We start from the raw sequence: 20,738 nt of genomic DNA on the forward strand, positions 1-20,738 counted from the left end.
TGATTACATGTTTTATATATGCTTTTTTACTACATCTTCCTTTGCGGTGTGGAGTCAACAAATCAAAAACACATTTATTAGTTCTCACGTTGGTCGTTTACAAATCAAATCACTCGGCAGCCAGTCAATACAGTTGCTGGTAAAACAACAGTAGTCCACGATCGATAGCAATTGCTACTTTGGACTGCACTAGTCGATGAAACAACAGCCTCGGCCTCCACACGGCAGCAATTGCTCGTAATTCAAGCTGCGCCACATATGACTACAACTGCTGTGGCAGCTGCATTAATTCAGCGCAGCGCATGCGTAGAGCCAAACACGCGTGCGCGCTTTTCCCAATCGTCGTGGCAGTTAGTCTATCAGCGCCATACTTATTTAGTAGCGAGTTTGCATTGCCTGCTTGCGTCTGGGGACGTGATTGTTATAGTGACTGTTGCTTGGCGGCTGTCGACTGCCGTCTGCTGCTGGTAGCGTACTCGTATGAGTTATGTTGCTGGCGTGTTGGAGTGCAACAGGTCGCTTGGCTTGCTGCCGACTTGGCTGCCTACTGCCTGCAACGTAATTGTGCTCTAGCTTTGGATGAAAGCAGTAAATGCAATGCTGCAAATTGTTGTTGCATTACGCATTGCGCCTCTTCTAGCTTTGCGCATGCGTCTTCTTCTTCTTCTACTTTTTTTGGTTGCTATTTTTATGTTCACCGCATTTGTCAGGTAATGTGACTGTGCTCTCAAGTCAAGTCGATGAAAAATGTCATTTGTGTTGTGTGTAAAACCGCAGGCTTTGGAATTCCTTTTGTCATTTGAGCCTTTGGGTGTTGAAAGCCACATAATTTTATATTGCTGTGGTCTAGTTGGATGTAAAGTGTAGTTGTGGGTTTTGTAGTGACTTTGTGAAGGCATATTGAAATTATTATAAATGGTTAACATAATTTTTGGATGACTAAACTGAGTTCTGTAGAAGAGATCTAACCTCAAAAAAATAAGAATTTTAAGTAATGGTAAAATTTCATTTTTTCGTCATAGTTTTTTGCATATAAACAGAGCTTTAAGTACGAAAAGTTCCTAATAAAGTATTTATGCAAATAAGAATCTTCAACCTAACCTCAACAAATACTTTTGAAAGTATTTTTCTAATATTCGAAGATGATCTATTTCTTACTCTTATTAAATATTTCATACTCTTTTCCAACTCACCACAACCCATGCGTTATAAATTGCGTGTAATTAACTGATTAATGACGCTCGCGCAGCTGTAACCCCCACAGGAGAAGATAATCGAAGAAAATAGTGAGCAAGAGGGTACTCTATCCTGCGGCAAAACTGGATTTGCCTACTAGCAATTAGAGAGCGAAGGGCGATGGATATACATATATACAACTCACTCATTTCAACTACTTTTGTAAGAATTTCAGTCTAATTTCTTCTCTCTCTGAGCCAAGCTAGATTCTGGCTCTTAATTCTAACTTTCTTTTCCTCATAGAACACATTTCCATCGTATATCGAAAAATCTATTTGACTAGCACTACATTACACCAGACTAGAAATCACCGCCGCCACCGCTAGCAGATGATTTATTATTTTTTATTCTACGCTCCACCATTCTTCTCCTCCCCGCAGGCGTGAGTACGTACATAGTAAGTGCTGCGCGTAAATTTTGAAAAATTATTTCAAGAAATTGTAACTTGATGTTCTACTAAATAGACGGCGGCGAGCATGCGCAATGTACGCGCGGCGTGAGAAACTTCATTAGTTGCGGTTTCGTTTTTCTCGCAAGTCGTTGGTTAGGTGATGGTGGTGGTGGTTGAGGTGGTGAGGATGCTGTTGGTGTCAGACGCAAGAGTCTTCTTCTATTTCTCTTACTTACATATATACATATTAAGTATAGTTTTGTGGTTTTGTTTGTCTAGAAATTAGATCCTTTCCATCAACCAAAGACGCAACTCGTCTTTTCGTAGACAGACATAGTGCTTCAGCTCATTGGTTTTGATTTGTTAGTTGTTGGGGATTCTTTGTACTACTTTTACATATATATAGTATGGGTATATATAATCATTATGTTAATGTATGTGAATAGCCTCTTCATAAATCTGTAGACATTTTAGTCTCGCTTGTCATTGGCAGTTACAAGCTGCGCATGCGTAACAATTTGGAGCATTGAAAATTCGAAATTATTCTCGCTTTTAAGCGCGAGTTTCCATCATTTTTTTAAATATATTTTTTAAGAAAATGTTAAAAAACAAAGCAAGTATTTGGGGTAGAATAAGAGGTAGCGTAATAGAAGGATCAATATTTGTGTGGTCTGGGTATCTAAGGTTTTTGAGGTTAGGTAAAAGATTTTTTTTTTTACTTTTTAATCCAACTTTGGTATTTAAATATGCAAGTATAAACAATTTTGAATAGCATTTAGTTTATTTTTAGAAATTAAAGATATATTATATAGATTTTTTTAAAACGTCTTTAGATTATGGTTTCCGAAACGTTTTCGAAGTCCATAATTTCACTTGCAGATGGTTATTTCTTTTTAAATGCTCTTGTTGAAGTAGAAATTATATCATCTCTATTTCGGTTCATTGTCTGGTCTTTGCAATCTCAAAATATATTTGAGGTTATATTTTCGAAATTTTTCCAACCATATATTTTCTACAAAAGTCTCATAATATGAGAATAAAACAAAAATAATAATTTTTTTTCCAAAATTTTCATAGTAACAATAAAAAAGTAATGAAATAAAATTTTTAAATACATTTTTTTCGGAAAAAATATTTTTTCAATACAAAACATATTTAATTATATGTAAATCTGTTATTTTTCCACATTTTAAATTTAAAATATTTCAATTACTGCATTCTGATACGCTTGTCAACAGCCGTCACTCGCATAATTAGCTGCGCCACTCACTCACTGACTCACTTTTTCATAAACTGACGCACTCACCAGCATAGTAACAATAAGTTGTTGTTGCCACAGAGTGTTGCACATAGCATACCGGCTTAAATTATACAACAAAATAGCCACTCGCATGCCACAAGGTGGGTAATAACTGAAATGAAATACAAAAATAAAACCAACACGAGCACTACAACTACTATACTAAAATTTATATAATGAAGTAAAATGCGTGAAAAAGGGTATGCAAAAAAGTGCGACACAAAAATGCTGTCAACGGACAGAAATTAACGGCCGTGTGACAAACTGTCAGACAAGTGGCCAGCCGTTCGTCTCTCAACCACATGTCAGTTGATCACTGTTGTTGTTGTAGTTGCAACACAACACTCACACGCGCTGACAGTTCATTTAAATGTGGCAAGTGACAATCAAATTGAGCATAGCGCAAGGTGGCAACTACCACCGGTGCTGCAATGTACAACGAACGCAATGCGTGGCTAAAAATGGCAAAATAAACGCTCCGCACCCACTTTGTTTAAGCCAGCGCTTTTGGTGTGCACTCTACAGTTGTTGCTTTTGTAATTTAAACAAGATTTGCTAATAGTTTTTGTTTTTGTTGGCGGTTGGCTTACTGTCTTGATTTAGACCTTATCAGCAGCGTGCAATCGCAGAATTTTAATTTTACAGCAGCCACGACAAGCGTTTAATTTTTTAATTTAAGCGTTGATATTGCTGTGATAAGTGCGAATATTACAATTTGTTTTTTGTTGTAGTTGTTGGTTTTTTACTTATACTAGGCGGAGCTCCTAGAAGCTTAGAAATGAAAATAATAAAATATTTTAAAAATTCATCTGAAATAAATTTTCTAAATATTCTAAAATTTCCTAAATCACACTCAGTTACATATGCGATGTTGCAAGTTGCTTACACACGCTCATTAATAACCGCGCATTGCTATGTGGCAACTCCTTCGGGCGAAAATTGTAACAATTTCTCATCGACAACATCGCCTGCTAACTGTAATTCACACATGAGGCTGTTGAAAAGCGGTAATGACAACAACTAGTCACAACAACTACAACACACATGCCGATAACTAACTGCACCACATGAAGCTCCCACCAATAGTTTTATATTTGTAGGCTTGTATGTGTTTGTGGCAAGCTTGCGCTTTTAGCGGCACAGCATTTGTGGCATGATCGCATGTTGGCGATCGTTCGATTCATTAGGTGTTGTAGCGTGTATTTGCTTGTAGTGGCTACTCTAGCTGTTATTGTTGTTGCTCATGTTGCACTGCGCCTCATGGCGCTATGGCCGTGTGTTCGATTTTCACCAGCAATTTAATTTTACAAGTTGCCGCAGCGCGATTACGATCGTCGATATGATCAAGCGCCAATACATGAATGCAACAACAGCAACAACATGCGCTGCAAATAGAAAAATAGCAACAACAACTCACACTAGCCACATAACTATCGACAAGTAGCAGCGGCGTGCAACTCATCGCGAGCAGCGCTCACCGGCGCACAACGGCGTTAGCGGTGAAAATTGAAAAAAAAATAGGTATGAAGCGCTGAGATTGGCGAATAAAGGTGCACAGCACAACATTTGAGCCGCCTGATCGTCAATGTGAACCTGAGAGATCAGTGGGTCGATAAAGGCTCGTCGTCTATTACCACAGCGAAAACACACACATCTGTGGTTGTTGTTGTTGCAGCGAAAGGCTTTAACACTGCCCAACGGGCAACCAAGTACTTGCATGTGGCAACATGAGTACCGTATTTTTGTCGCTGAGATTTTGAACGCTCCAGCATCCCGAGCACGATTTTTACAATCAAACTAACTAACTGGGTTAAATGGACTTGCCACATTCTCATATGAATACATACAAATGAATTTGCACAGCTGCGACTAAGCTGTCGATTACTGGCTGCTGTGGATCTGCCACGCTTCGTAAGCGTACCGTAGACTTTTTTCTATTTTTTTACTTTCTGGCTTCTGATCTACACCTGGATCACCGCAAATTTTACGATCTCTTGGCCAACGCTTATCTTGGTGAGCGCAAGCTCAGCAGCTGCTTGTTGGCAACAAATGGAACGGCCGATAGACCTGTGCTTGCCACAGCATGCAAATGGAATTTGAAAATCTTGCTTTTTTGTGGAAAGTGTTAGTTGCTACTGCCTGCTGCTAGGTGGCAGCAACATTTTTTCAGGTCAAATGTATGTTGTATGCCACATGCGTGCGGCCGCAAATGGCAGCACATTTATTTTTGTTCATAGGTGCTGCGGGTCAGCTGCGTAATATTTGTTTGCACATTATGTGGCAGAATTGGAAAATTGGTGTTGCTTGAGTGGAAGTTGTGTGGCAAGCGAATTTATTGAAAATTAATTTTTAATTTTTATTTGTTATTTTATTTATTTTTTTAGACAATTTTTAATTTCAATCTAAAATTAATAAAAAAAAATGTATAAAAAAAAATTAATTAAATATGTTTTATTTTTTTATTTTAATTATTATTTTTAAGTTAAATTATTATTTTTTTATTTTAGTGCAATTTATTTTTTTATTTTATTTTATTTTTTATTTTATTTTATTTTATTGTATTTTATTTTATTTTATTTTATTTTATTTTATTTTATTTTATTTTATTTTATTTTATTTTATTTTATTTTATTTTATTTTATTTTATTTTATTTTATTTTATTTTATTTTATTTTATTTTATTTTATTTTATTTTATTTTATTTTATTTTATTTTATTTTATTTTATTTTATTTTATTTTATTTTATTTTATTTTATTTTATTTTATTTTATTTTATTTTATTTTATTTTATTTTATTTTATTTTATTTTATTTTATTTTATTTTATTTTATTTTATTTTATTTTATTTTATTTTATTTTATTTTATTTTATTTTATTTTATTTTATTTTATTTTATTTTATTTTATTTTATTTTATTTTATTTTATTTTATTTTATTTTATTTTATTTTATTTTATTTGGCTCCTTAATGACTATTCATTACTTCTCACTAAAATCGCCTACATTGGCGTACTTATGGCTTAACAATGTTGTCCGTTGTATCGCCGACTGTTATTTTATTATCGACGCTGAGCGCTTAAAATGCAATTGAACGCACAAAATTGTCGCATTGTTCGAACGCATACTTGCAACATTGCACAATTTTTCTCAGGGGAAAATTTTCCACCAACACTGACGTTTGTTGCAAATTGTTGTTGATGTTGTTTGCTGTACACATTGTATTCCCTCCTTTATTTACTTACCAACCAACGCCAACGTTCAGTTTAGTTGAGTTGACTTTTTTTCACCACCCGAGCCGTATGCGCGTAAATATTTGTGACTCGCTCAGGCTCCATCCACGCAGTATTTAACGCTTCGGAATGACGTGTCGTACTTGCTCACAAACATAAATGTGCGTAATCCACAACAGCAAAAACTACAGTTAGCCAGTAAGCGGCAATTAAACGGTACTCTGTGTGGGATCAGCAGCTGTTAGCCACTGCAGTTGTTGCTGGATTTTCAACTTAACGACATTTTTTTATGTATCAGCTAATTAATTATGTCTAACGCTCATCTTTAACTCGTTTTCTCTAATCGACAAAGCTTGTGCGCCATAAACATACGGCATATAGCCATAATAACGAATATACATACATATGTACATACAAACATATCCGAAATGTAGCCTCAAACACGTTAGTGAAATTTCTTTGCTTTAGCCTGGTCTTGTTTACCCGACAATTAAATACTTCATTGCCTGCATTTGTGTTGTCACAACACTCGAGAGCTGTGCCGCCGCCACGGCTCGTAAGCTTCCCACACTATCCCACGCCTATTGAATATCAAATTGCGGAACGTGCAGAATGACATAAACAGTGCAACACTCAAATGTCGCTCACGCATGTAGCCTGGCATGTTGGTGTTGTAAGTGATGGAGTGGAGCGGTTTTGGAGTTTGAAGTTGTATGTTTGATTATTTTTGTTTTGGTGTAAGGAAGGAAGTGAGAACTTCAGGGAAGTACCATAATTGATTGCAAATGCAAATATTAGTAAGGTAGACATCCAGAAAAAAACAAAAAGAATGGGCTTTTTGAGCCCATCGAAGCATAGATTATAAGTAGACTGAAGTCAGATTAAAAATCCGTTAAATCATCTCTCTCACACACCCGATATCTAAAAAGCAGCTCTTCACTTATTTGTCAAAATATCTTAGAACTCGGCATACCATGGAAACTTGGCTCAAACGATATACATATATATTCAACAAAGTTAGATAACGAAAAATAAAAAAAGGTCAAGAATTATACTATTTTCAACTACGAGTGGTATAACGAAGTATACAGAGCTTTTTCAAAATTTCTAAGTTGCTGATAAAAGCATTTAAAATCCCTTTGGAACAGCACCTTGAGTACTTTTTTCAGTATTTTGTTCCTCTGTGTACTTAGAGTTCAGGTGGTACATCCCCTGGCTTATGAGGTATTCAGTACTCCGTCGTAATATTTTTTTATATTCTCTAGTTCTAACGCGGAGTCTTTTTTCTGTCCTCTGACCTCAAGATAATGTTCGTTTTAAAAAAATCTATATATTTAGCGATCGAAATTGTGGTCTATTTTGAAGCAGAAAATGTTTGAGAAAATTTTTGTCGATCGTATCTTCCAAAGATCGCTATAAAAGTCCTCAAAGACAATATCAAACCAGATTTTTTTTTAATAAAAATTTACTTTTATTTGAAATGATCCATACCTTTCACTTTCATTCGTTTCTTCGAAGAACATACAAATTTGTATTTCTAAGTGCAACGAAAATCTAATGCTTTTAAACTGAAACCGAACTTTTTACGGTCCCCCAAATATTTACCACCTGTCGTGGTTTCCAGGTGAATTGCTTTGTTGTTAATATTTCTTGTTTTTGTTTTACAACTGTCTTCCTCTTTGACTCTTGACTCTTTTCCTCACAATTCTTTCTCTTGTCTCTATATATACACTTCATCATTCGCTTGGTTTTAATGTATTTTAGGGTGATTTCAGGCGTTGGGCACCACTTAATACGCTCGTAAAAGATATGCTAACTCAAAATAAAACGAATTTATTCGAATGCAATCGTACAAGTAAAATCAGTGTACACCGCCATAGGCATGACTATTAATTGTCGCCAAGCAGTGAGTGGCTCGTAATGCGCTTACAGTGGACGGTCCCCCATGCACCGGTAGGCATATAGCGAAAGGGCGCCGCTATACTTTTATTATTGTTCGCCTGTGTTTATTACACATGGCGTGCCCAGCGCTGGCCTTTTACTTTTTGTCAATTTGGAACTTGCTACTTTTTTCAGTGCTTTTCTTGGCGTTTTGGCCCAATGCACATTAAATATAATTCCTTCACTTTTTTTTTTTTGAATGCGTATCGGACTTATTTTAGTAGTTCGTTGTAGTTGCAACAAAACCAGTTTTTGTTTTTGTATTCTTTTTTGTGCAGAACCACAGCGGTAATCTGTTGTAATTCTTCGTTCCTTTCTTTGATTAGGGAATTTTTGATTTTTTTTGTTTTGTCTTTATAGTCATGCTTCGGTCTACACATTCATTCATTCTTGGTGCTGGGTGTCAAAACAGGAAATGACAAAATAGCAACTTACATCATTAATTATTTCAAGTGTATAGTATATGCCCATATATAATGGAGAAGCAGCTGTATGCTGAGGATTAATTTAAGAAAGATAATTTGTTATGCTAAAGAGAAAGGGTTATTGAGAAAAAGAGGTCAAAAGATTTTTGTGGTGAAGAATTTGTGAAGGACAAAAGCTTTTTGTGTACCACTGAAAAGAAAGCAGACAATTCAGTTGTCTTTGTTGTCATTTTATGGGAAATAAATCTAAATGCCTTAAATTGAATGGTCAAAATTTTACTTGGAAAGCATTACCAAGTGAGTTGTTTGTAATCTGAATGAAGTGTGTCGGCATGCCAAAGTGACAGTAATGCTTTGGAAAGTTATACTACTTGATTAACACATGCTTTTAATTTTTATTTTTTACTTTAGCACTTTACTAATATCGCTCTTCATCTCTTTCTTCTCATTACAGTTGCAGCTCTCGCTATGTCGGCGAATATTGCGAACATCTGAATCCTTGTTTTACCGGCCTGCTGCGCTGTCAAAATGGCGGCACTTGTCAACCTTCATATCGTAACGATCGCCTTGGCATCTCTTGCATTTGTCCGCTCGGCTTTACCGAGTCTTTATGCGAGATACGTGTGCCGAATGCCTGTGATTCATCGCCCTGTCGCAATGGTGGTTCGTGTAACCTTAAAACATTGGACGATTACACATGCTCCTGCATGAATGGTTATACAGGTGAGTTGAGTCGACATTATTTATACTTTTTTGTAGAGAAATTAATTACCAGAATTTGGCAGTTTTAACTCGGCACGTTAGAAGTGAGAACAAATAACAGATACAGCTTGGTTATATAACAAAACTAATAGTTTATCACATTCTGATTTAAATATAATATACCGAGATCTCGAAATTTTGAAATCAGAAAATACATTTTTTAGATTAAGCTTAAAAGATAGCTACACTCTGATTTTGTAATTATATTTTAGAACCCGAAATTTGGAAAACAGATATTCGAGATCCCGAAATTTTTAGAAAATAAAATTTTTAAATCAAAATTAATGATTTTTCTGATTTTAAAATTTAATTCCGGAAACTTTTTTTTAGAAACTAAAATTTTTAAATCAAAAATAAAGATTTTTAGGTTCTGATTTTAAAATTAAATACGGTGTCCCGAAAATTTCAAACAAAAATTCAAAATTTCGTAATTTTCAAATCAGATCCCGAAATTTTGAATCAGATAATAACATTTTGAAATCAAAAATACAAAATTTTATTAAAATAAATTCCGGATCTCGAAATTCTTATATCAGAAGTTTGGGATCCCGAAATTTTGAAAACATTAATTCAGAACCCGAATGATATCGGTGCATTCGGAATGTTTAAATTTCCACCTCATTGCCAAAAATGATATTTTAGTATGCCTATCAGTCTATAGAATACAATTTTTAGGTTATTTATACTTCGAAAACTTATATTATCCTATAAGGCTTTTAATTATATATATAAATCTCTTTAATATTTTTTCCAGGCGAATACTGCGAAACTCAAAATCTCTGCGCCACCTCACCATGTCACAATGGCGGCACCTGTACCTCTGTGGCCGGTGGCAATAATTTCAAATGCATATGCCCGAAAGGTTTCAAAGGACAAACTTGCGCCGAAGATGTGATCGAGTGTGAGGCGAACCCATGCAAACATGGCGGCACCTGCAAGAATACACATGGCTCCTATCAGTAAGTAGAAGAGAGACAGATTTCTTTATTATATATGCGCTTAGTAATTAAGCGCTTTAGAAACTTAATTAGTTGCTAGCTTAAAGTCATAAATCAACTGTCCCCGAAAAAAAATTGACTGGCGTGTCCCTCATTGGTGGTTGAAGCTGTCACGCATGGCCTTTGCGTGTGGGAATAAGTGATTGCACGCGAATTTGTTTCATGCAAATTAAATGCTTGTTGTACAAAATGTTAAGCAACACTTTAAAAACACGAAAATCAATGCGATCAATATAAAATATCTAGCGCTATTAATTGTAATTTCAACAAAAATTCTGTTATTTATGGTAGCGTATAAAAATGAGGCTAAAAGCTAAATGAATAAATAAAATTAACTGTTGTGTGGCAGAAAAATTTGCATTTGAAACAAACGAAGCAATTCAGTGCAATAAATTTTCATTTAAATTTTGAAAAAAAAAATTAAAAATCAACAACAACAATAAAGTGAAAAAAAATGTTAAACAAAGCGACGAAAATTTCAAAAAAGTTTTATGAAATACATATTTACATATCAGCATATATTACCGCATATATAATATATATCGAATATATTCGATATAATCTAATGATTATTGAATAGATCGCGCGCTCGTTAATTCAAGCATTTTTGTTTTTGTAAACATTTTGTGACACACACCCTTTGAGTTGCGGCCCCCGCTCATACCTTGGTTGTTATTGTATTTGGAACCATTATCTTTTCTCCGCTTTTGTTGTGACTAAACGAAATGACATTTCAGCTGCCGCTTCCACTAAATCTCACTAACGAACTGTGCGCCATAAATAATGCGATCGGCCAGCGCAATTAAAATATAAAAGCGATTAAGATAAATCAGTGAGTAGCGTTTAATATATAGCGAGTATTTGCAATACGAAATTGAATTAAATTGACAAAATGTGAATAAATTAAAAAAACGAAGAAAAAAATAAAAATACATTTATTTGCATATGAAAATGGTGGACGCGCTTGCTGATTGGCTGAGCGACAGCAAAGTAGTAGTAGGCAAAAGCGCATGCGCATTGGAGCGTTAGCGCTGTGGAAGCGTTCGTGGCGAACACAGCGTCCCATTGGGCACGAGTTTCATTTTAAAGCATACATACAGATATACATACGTATATATGTAGATATTGCTGCCACATATTGTAGCACATACTAGATTTATCAGATATAAATATATATAGATATATGTATGTTTGTATGCTTGCGTGTGGGTCTAAAATTTATTGTTACTTGCTTTCTAGTGCCGACACACCAACGCCAGCTATACACACACTCACTCAAAGCCACCGCCTTGTGGTGTCAGCGGGTGCCTCATTGGTTTCAAATTTCCGGTTTTGTGTTTTTTTTTTGTAGACCAATCGTCGACAATCAAACAAATTAAATGTGATTTTTCTCTGCTTTTTATGTGGTTTCATTAACATACTTAATTTTATTTATTTGTCTACACATTTATTTTTTTTTACCTTTTATCTGCACCTAAATGGTTACACAAAACTCTAAAGCCACCTAACCGGCGCAACTAGGTGGGCTAAACAAAAACCAAAAAAAAAAGTAATACAAATAAATTAAACTAGAACTATTAGATAAATGCTAACAAATTGTAATGTCAGCTAGTTGTTGTTATTGTTGTTGTTGTTTTTTATAATTTTTGGTAGCAACTAAAGTGCGATCGAAACATGTGTTTTTCGATATTTAGTGGTGTTTGTCGTTAGTGGCGTTTAGCTTTGTTGTTTTTTTTTTGTTTTTATATTTTTTTGCTTTTCAAATGACATTGCCTTGAGATTTATGGCGTTTGCGTTGAACTTGTGTGGTGAGAAAGATGAGTGTTGAAGCTGGTGTGGTCGTATCTTGGCGTTGGAGATTTAGATCTTCAGGAAATGCCACAGAAAATAATGAAAGTCTCATAATCAAAATATTCAGATTTTCGTATGGTTAAATAACGGAACTTCACAAAAAAAAACAACAAAAAAATATTTTTGGAATCCTTTGGTTTTATTTTTGAGATCCCAAGGTTTTAGGCACAAAAAAAATTATTTTTTTAAATTAATTTATAAATTTAAAATTTCCAACCTTGTTTACATCTGGACCATCTTCGAATAAGTTTTTATTTACTATTTAGGTTTAGGAACACTTAAGATCTCCTAGTGCTTAGTACAGTCACTACCTCTGGATCATTTCAAATATCTGTATCAGTTTCAAAGAGATTTTTATCTACCACAAGGCTTTGATAACACCTAAGGTCCCCTAGTCTTTCTTACAGTTCACAGCTCTGGATATTTCACACAATACAGCTTTGAATATTTTTCGAATAAATTTTTAATTTCTAAATGGTTTGAGTAACACCTAAGATCACTGAGATCCTACTACAAGTTGCGTACTTTTCAAGATCTCAAAACACTGAATTCATATCTACAGTCTTTCCAGACTAAAACAGCGATCTACGAATAACGCACTACGACCAGTCCTTAGCAGTGCTGCTTTGTATACCATAATTGCTTGAGACCTCATCTACTTTTGGAAACCAAATTTTTGATTTTTTAATATTTTTAATCCAATTCCCATCGAATTTCTGATTTCCCTGAAGATTATAATACATGATATCTAACTTACAGTTTTACATACGAATATATATGATATAAATTGTAAACACAATAAATCTGCAAAAACTGATCTCAACTTGTTCTACCATCTTTGTTACGTGCATCCATAAGTGGTTAAGCATCATACGAGATACGTTCACAACTGATCTAACCGCATGCTCATTGAACTTCACCGCCTTGATGTGTGGTGCGCTCGACTAATTGATTTTCACAAATACATAATTCAATAAGCGTGCACAGATTCTTAGTTTCAATTAGCAATGACTAGTGACTCACCTATAATTTTATGCGCGGACACACACACAGAGAGTTATTTATATACATATGTTATACTTATAGTCATGTCTCCTTGTAACTAGTTCACATTATACATATACGTACCGATAATTTTTCCCATCGTAAAAATAAACTTAATGATTTACTAAGTTATTGCTTCCTTCTCAACTAGAATTTCTTGTTTCATATGCAAAAGTGGCATATATATTCATCAGTTTACTTCCAGGTATAGGTACTTATATATGTGTTTCTTTAGATAGACATGTTTAAGTTTGTAAGTAAAAGTAAGGTGCAGTTAGAAAATGTGAAGAAAAAAATACTTGTCAAGCAATCAAGTTTACATCGAGAGATCGTATTCCAGTGATTTTGCGTGATAAATAGTTAGTTGTTGATTTCTTGATCTGCTAGAGTTTCAGTTGTAATTTCAGTTGTCAAATTAAGTCTTTCAGCGTATTTCTATTGTCTTGGAAATCCAAGAAGCAGCAGCAGAATGAATTCTTTTACTTGTTAAAATTTCAAATATTTCACTAGATCCGCTTTCTCACTCATTTTTGAGACAACTAAGTAGATATTACAACTGTTTTGGTCGACTTTCTTCAATTACAACCCAAAAACTTTTGCTCTCAATAGTGTCACGAAGTCTCTTAGTCGATATTTTTCGTCCACTGCGCTCTTATTCGGCAGTAAAAATTACTCTTGTGTTTATAAATACACTTAAGACAGTATTAGTTAATAGGATTAGCGCTTAATTGAGCTTAAATTGTGCAATTAAGCGACGATTACACAGTAATTGAATAAAATCTCTGCCTTTGAGTATGAATATTGGGAAGTCTAATCCGATTAAGTAAAGATTAGTATTAAAATCGCAATTTATGAACAAAAAATCATTTACATAATCCTTTATTTATTACATTATGTATAGGAGAATAAATGTTTAATTAATTTGTGTTCTGATTACACCGGAAATCAACTAAAAGCCGCATTTATAGAAGATAGCAGAGAATTAAAAGCAGATTTTGAAGGAATTAAAGCATAAATCGAAACAGTGATAATATGGAGTAATCGTAAAACTATTTCTAAAGGCAAAAAAATGTAATTTCGTTCACAATTATTTAATCGATTACAAGTGCATACCTTGAGCCACGAGATTTCGTGCGATAATTAGGCATTTCCTTTGGCCGATAATTACAGTTGAATATACCTAATTATCTGTGATTGTATATAGAAATACTTTATATGTACTCTTATATGGTAAAACGCAACCATTTTCGTGGCATTAAATCATTTATCTTGGTCGGAAGTCTCACATAATTCCACATAGTAAGCGTCGGACCTGCTGGCGTGACCTTTGGGTGCGTCGTTGCCGGCAATTTTTGGCAATTAAAGATTTTGATAGAAAATGAAAAAGAGAAAAAGAGAAAAAGGAATGCTATAAGGCATGTAGCGCGATTATTTTCGTGTGTTGCATTAAGAAGTGATTTTGATTTCATTATTTATTTTGAAGTGGTTTAATAATTCGATCACTTGCATTTCGGTGAATTCTCTAACTATAAAAAATATAAAAAAAATTTTATTTTTAAAATAATCAGTATTGTCGACAATTTCAATAATTGTAGCCACTAACAAAAAATAATTGCGATTTTTTTTTTTTATTTAATGATGTTTAAAACCCGCTAGCATCGCGCTCAGCTGGCGGCAAAACAACGCTCACAAGCTCAATAAAAGCGTGTATGAAAATTTCCAATTTTTATAGGCAAATTTTTTTCGCTTTTCAACTTCTTTCCATTATACCACATGAGTTGAGCTGAGCTTACGCGTTTTGATTGCTTGGGTTTGCACGCTCGCTGTGGCAAATACGCTTAATTATCGTTTTAATGTGCGTGTTGAATTGTGCTGGCGGCAAGCAGTTACAACAGCAATAGCAATAACAGCCCTAACAGCAAGGTATGCGCAAGCGGCAAATAACAGCTGGGACCAACAACTGTTCAACAATAACAATAACAATAATATTAATATTATTATTGCCTGCCATGGCTGTTTGTAGTGAAAAAAATTAAATTAAAAAATTATAAAAAAAATTGAGAATGTCGGTAATACAATACGCATTTGATATTCAGTTTGCACAGTTCATTGGCCACTCATACGTGTAGACAACAACAATAATAATAACAATAACAATTGTGCGTTTATTTGCCTTTTGCGTATATTTTTCATATTCTAGTGCTTTTAATTGTGCATATTTCTTTGATGAATTTTTATTTTTATTTTTTTTTGCTTGAAACTCTATTAACCCTTTATAACTCAAGTAAGTAAAAACGGAAAAGCTGTATCGTTTCTAATAGATTTCGGATAGAAATGAAATACGTGTTTTATAGTTTAAACATTTTTTTTTATTTGGGTGAAAAACAACAAAAAAGGGTATGTGACAGATATGTCACGTTATGTAACAACGTTTCTAAGCTCATTAAATAATAATGTTTGTATTTCGTGAATATTTACATGTTTTTTAAGAAGTGTGAAATTCTTTGATGCAGTTGTTTTGCTTGTTGTAGCATAAAGCCACAACACATTTTTCACATACTGTGTGTGGTTCTTCAAGACATCCTGGACGCTTGCAACGAATTCGTTCTTCTGCCCATACCGGCCAGTGTCTAACTTGATCTTGCCTAACTGTCATAGGAGGAAGGGCTGGGCCCTTATGCTTTTTAGATTGTATCTCCGCTTCAATTCCTCTTCGTTTCATAGGGGACTTTGTACCCAATTTGCACAACACCGTGGCAACTTCTAAACGAAAATCAGCAGATGACAACTGATTGCCCTCTAATTTTTTTCTTTATAAGCTCTTTTGTATAAGAGCCAAGCAAAAGACACTGCAAGGTCTAAAAAGTGATAAAATAGACGAACGTGCCATCGCTTGTTTATTACCTTATTACTCAATGTTACAGAAATGGTACAAACCTAAACTTCACTATATATTGTATTAGTGAACATTTTTCGTATTATCTTATAGAAATTAAACATAATAGTGAACTTACCTGGACTTTTCCACTAAATATTTTATTAAAACACTGAAAATTTTCTTATTTTTATCTTTTCGGTAGTTGCAAGCACGTGCATTCACTAACTTTACCACAGCGAAAAAGAAAGTATCGTTTTATAAGTGATGCCAATACATAAAAAACCAGAGAATTTTAAAATTGAAAAATACGGAATATGACAGTGCTTCTATATCATACTAAAAAGGGAAAAATTGATTTTCCTATGTTTTGTACCCTCTAAAAGGGTTTGTAACATATCTGTCACATGATGCTATAAAGGGTTAAATTTCGGCTAATGTTTTCGCGTTTTCGTTCGTTATTTCGCTGCTATTTTTTTTTTTTTTGGTTTTTTCTTGCACAAATGTTTATTAATAATAAATCATTGGAAATTAAGCGTATTTGATTTAGTATGTTTGAACATATATAAAATTCAGTTTTTTTTTTATTAAAATGTGTATATTTGTGAATATGACAGTAATAAAAATCCGTTTATTAGAGATGTTCGCTAGAGCAAGAGCATAAATTTTGCAATTTCGAAAATGTGGTAACCTAAATAAAAATAAAAATATTTTTTTTGAGTTTTCTTATATTATGTTTCCAATTATGAGCTATAAATGTCGCTCAGTCGCTACCTAAAGCAGTTTGTCACTCAAAACAATACAAGTTGAGTATCAAATGTCTGAAATTTCAGAACCACATGCTTCCTAGGTATGTTTCTAGACCAAAACTTAATAATAACTTCAAGTAGACGGAAGCTTTAAGGGTTCAAAGTGATAATCGAATCTAAATGTGAATTGAAAAATTCTTAAATTAGAATTTAGTTCAGATTTTGAAAATATTTGCAAATGTTTTTTGTGTAAATAAAATTTAAATTTAATAATTATTTAGAAAAAAATAATATCTGTTTCTTTTCAAAAAATTTATATTTTTTTAAATTTTTAAACAACAAATATAACACTAAAAATTAATGTCAAATAAAAAAAAAATACATATAAAAACATAAAACAACAATAATTATTTAGAAAAAAATCATAATTATTTGGAAAAAAATAATATCTTTTTTTTGTTTTAAAAAATATACTTTTTTAATTTTTAAACAAGAAATATAACATTAAAAATTAATGTGAAAATTAAGAAAAAATATTTTTATATGTAAAAATATAAAAAACCATATTATAAAAGTAAAAAAATATATTTAATATAAAAAATTATTTAATAATAAAAAAATATAAAAAAAAATATTTGTTTTAAATTTAATATTTTAAATTAAAATGTTTTTCAATGTTTATTAATTAAAGTTAAAAAAAATCTACAAAAACAAATATTTTTTTTATTTTTTTATATTTAAATTTTTTTTTATTTAAAATAATTTATTATTTATAAATAATATTTCTTTTTTAAGTTTTTACAAATATTTCAAGTTCCAAAAATTAATAACTATAATATCCAACTTCATGAAATTTAAATGTTAAATATAATGAAGTCTGCAATTTCTATTCATTTATGGTGAGCTTTTTATACCACGAATCAAATACCAAACCACTAAATTTCCCACTACCCCAATAAACCGAAGAAAATTATTAAGTGCAACACAAGCAATTCTCCACTGTTATTTCTTTATATCCAATATATACTTTTCGTTTCTATCAAATACCTACAATCGTTCCAATTATATGGCTCCGCGCACAAGTTAATACCTTATTTGCACATATTAACCTCATATCAAGATGTGCAACATGTACGATGAGTTGCTTGTTTGATGGAAAAGAGAAATACATAATTAAATCAGTTTCTTCTTTATTTGCTGTGTAATTAAAAAAATAAGTGTGTTATTGCAAATAAGTATTTGATTCGTATTAATTGGTGACCATAAAATGCAGACGAATGCAAGTGAAAAGGCTTTTTAGTTGTTGTTGGTGTAAGAGGATTTCTAATTAATTTAGCATTTTTTCAGAAATTCACAGAATTAACATCATTTTATTTGATTTATTCGACTTTCAACTATAGCGACACCTGATAGGCTACTCAAAATCTCGCTAAAAACTCTCGATAAGAAATCGGGTTTCCCAATAAATCGTCAATTTGATACTATAAATCATTAAGTTCATATTTTTGTTGACATAAGCGAATTTATTTATTATTAATTTTATTGTTTTTTCGACCTAAGTCACCTCTGTACTGATAATCGATTAATTTGATTTAATATTTCCCAGAAATATTGGCGACAATCGGAGTTCATCAGTGACAATGATTTGTTTTCGTTTTCCTACGAAATCAACGCCATATTTGTTGCTGTATTATCATTTATTACCGTTATCTCATTGCTAATAGTTGAAAGTTTAATAAAAACTTTTATGCAGGCTCTCTTCGGCCTCCAAGTTTTTCACTACTTCGCTTTACTATCTTCAATTTTGCCGCTTGCGACAATTGGCTTTATTGGCTTTCTCAAAGTGTGTGCAACATCGCTCAACATTGTCTACAAAGTGTTGACTAACTTCAGCAACATTGCTGCTACATACTGTTATTGCAACATACTCACATACGAGTACATACAGAGCTAGACGGCTCTAACTAAACTGCGGTCGGCCGCCTATGAAATCTTTTTTTAATTTTCCCGCTGAACATTTTTCTTCTACTCAGTGTTGAGCGTTTTTCCTCTGTAGTGCTGATTTTTGCTCGCTCGCACGTCTGAACGGCAAAATAAAGACAAATTTGTTGTTAAAGCGCCTTTTTTCTCAGACCCATTTTTTTTGTTGCACTTTTCTATTGTTGCTGTTGTTGTTGCGCGTATGTAGTATTGCTTTGCTTTTTTATTGTTTTTTACAATGTTTTTGTTATTGTTGTTGAGTTTATTCGTCGCACCGTCTGCTAGCCATTTATGGGCAACCTTCTGCGTTGAAAAAAACCAAATGGTTTTTGTTATTTTTGTACTCACTATTGTTTGTTGTTGTTTATTAGTTGTAAGCCATGCGCTTTTGAGGCAAACTCAGTCAAATCGTCAGTAGTCAGCGCACGTCGCTGCTAAGACGACAAACTGACTGTCTTGTAGACAGTCTAAACGTCAAGTCAAGCGGCGTGCGGACGTACGCGCTGTTAGCCAAGCGAGCTGTGAACAGGTCTTTTAGGGCTTTTTTAATTGACCAGAAAACAAGGCAGAAGGCAACAAAAATAGGCGAGTAGTTGTAATTGCAATCGTTAGCTATTTAAGCGTACGGACAAGCAGACGGACGGACACACTCGTGTTGCTAACTGTTAGCTTTTTGCGTTTTTTTTCGTTTTTTCTTCTACTTCTTTTTTTAATGTAGAATTTTGTGCATTTATTTAATTAACTGTAATATAAGGTTTAATTGATAATTTAGTTAGTTGTCTTAATTACTAGCACTCTCTGTGTTTTTAGTGGTTAGTTTACTACTAGTTGTCTGTTGCCCAGTTGTTTTCATTGCTTGGCGCATTTTCTAAGTATGTCTCTTGCTCGTTGCCTTTTAGGGACCTCTTGTAAAATCGATTAGGACATGGAGTAGTAAACTCAAATTAATATGAAATTTTATGAAAAATGGAGAAGGAATATAAAAAAAAATTTAAAGTAGAATATTAATTGATACAATGAAGCAATATGAAGTATTAAAAATAGTCATAAATTAAAATAGATTACATAAACGAATAAATATCAATTAAATATATAAATGCTTCAGTAATAAGACATCCATTAATTCGCATTTAATTGAAAGATTTATTTAATATAATTAGAAGGATCCGATTTAGCTCTAATATGCACCATTTTGTTCGTAAAAAACAAAAACTTGAAGATAATTTAGCCACTTTCAAAGAAACCGTCGTTCCTACTGACAAAGACTGGTACAATCGCAAGCTCCTTCGGAGGTGAATTTTCCATCAGCAAAATCATTCGTCATAGACAGAATTAGGTTGCATTCACTTGGTGCCTTATCCGGACTATAAGATGGATACATAAGAACCTCCCAACCACGCTCACGAAGCTTCTGGCGAGTCATTTTCGATGTGTATGGCCTAGCGCTGTCAAGATTGAACTGAATTTCCCAAAACTGGCCGCTTCTGACCTATTGCTTCCTTCAGACGGTCTAATTTTTGTGTGTACAGGTCTGAATTATGAGTCTGGCCGTAAGGAAACAGCTCATAGTAGGTGATCACCTGCCAATCCCACCAAAAACAAAGCAATACCTTCCTGACCCTGATTCCTGACTTGGTCACGATGTTCGTCGGGTCCGATAACAAAAGTTTTCGCTTGACGTTGTCATAAATGTTCCACTTTTCATCATCAGTAACCATCTGCTTCTTTAATGGATCGATTTTGTTGCGATTGAATAGCGATTCGCAGATTTGAATTCGGTATATGAGGTATCCAGCCTTTTTAAATGGTTCCAAATGCTGTTTTTTGTGTAATATATAGCTCCTGTGCAATCGAAACAGTGCTTACATGATGGTCGAACTCGACGATTTCTAATATTTTACCGATAGTTTCGACTATTGAACTTCCAGAGCGTCCTCTTTTTTACATCTAAACTAC

At 33.4% G+C, this 20,738-nt stretch overlaps 1 protein-coding gene across 1 annotated transcript in view; it reads left to right on the forward strand.

The window, feature by feature from the left end:
• Positions 1–20,738, forward strand: part of LOC105214659 (neurogenic locus Notch protein) — a 132,756-nt gene that overhangs the window by 74,019 nt on the left and 37,999 nt on the right. Inside the window, exons 3-4 of the mRNA XM_011188209.3 lie at positions 8,978–9,246; positions 10,040–10,244. Coding sequence (XP_011186511.2) covers positions 8,978–9,246; positions 10,040–10,244 — 474 coding nt within the window. The remainder of the gene's footprint in view (positions 1–8,977; positions 9,247–10,039; positions 10,245–20,738) is intronic.

Source organism: Zeugodacus cucurbitae, chromosome 5, assembly GCF_028554725.1.
Source record: "Zeugodacus cucurbitae isolate PBARC_wt_2022May chromosome 5, idZeuCucr1.2, whole genome shotgun sequence".
NCBI lineage: Eukaryota > Metazoa > Arthropoda > Insecta > Diptera > Tephritidae > Zeugodacus > Zeugodacus cucurbitae.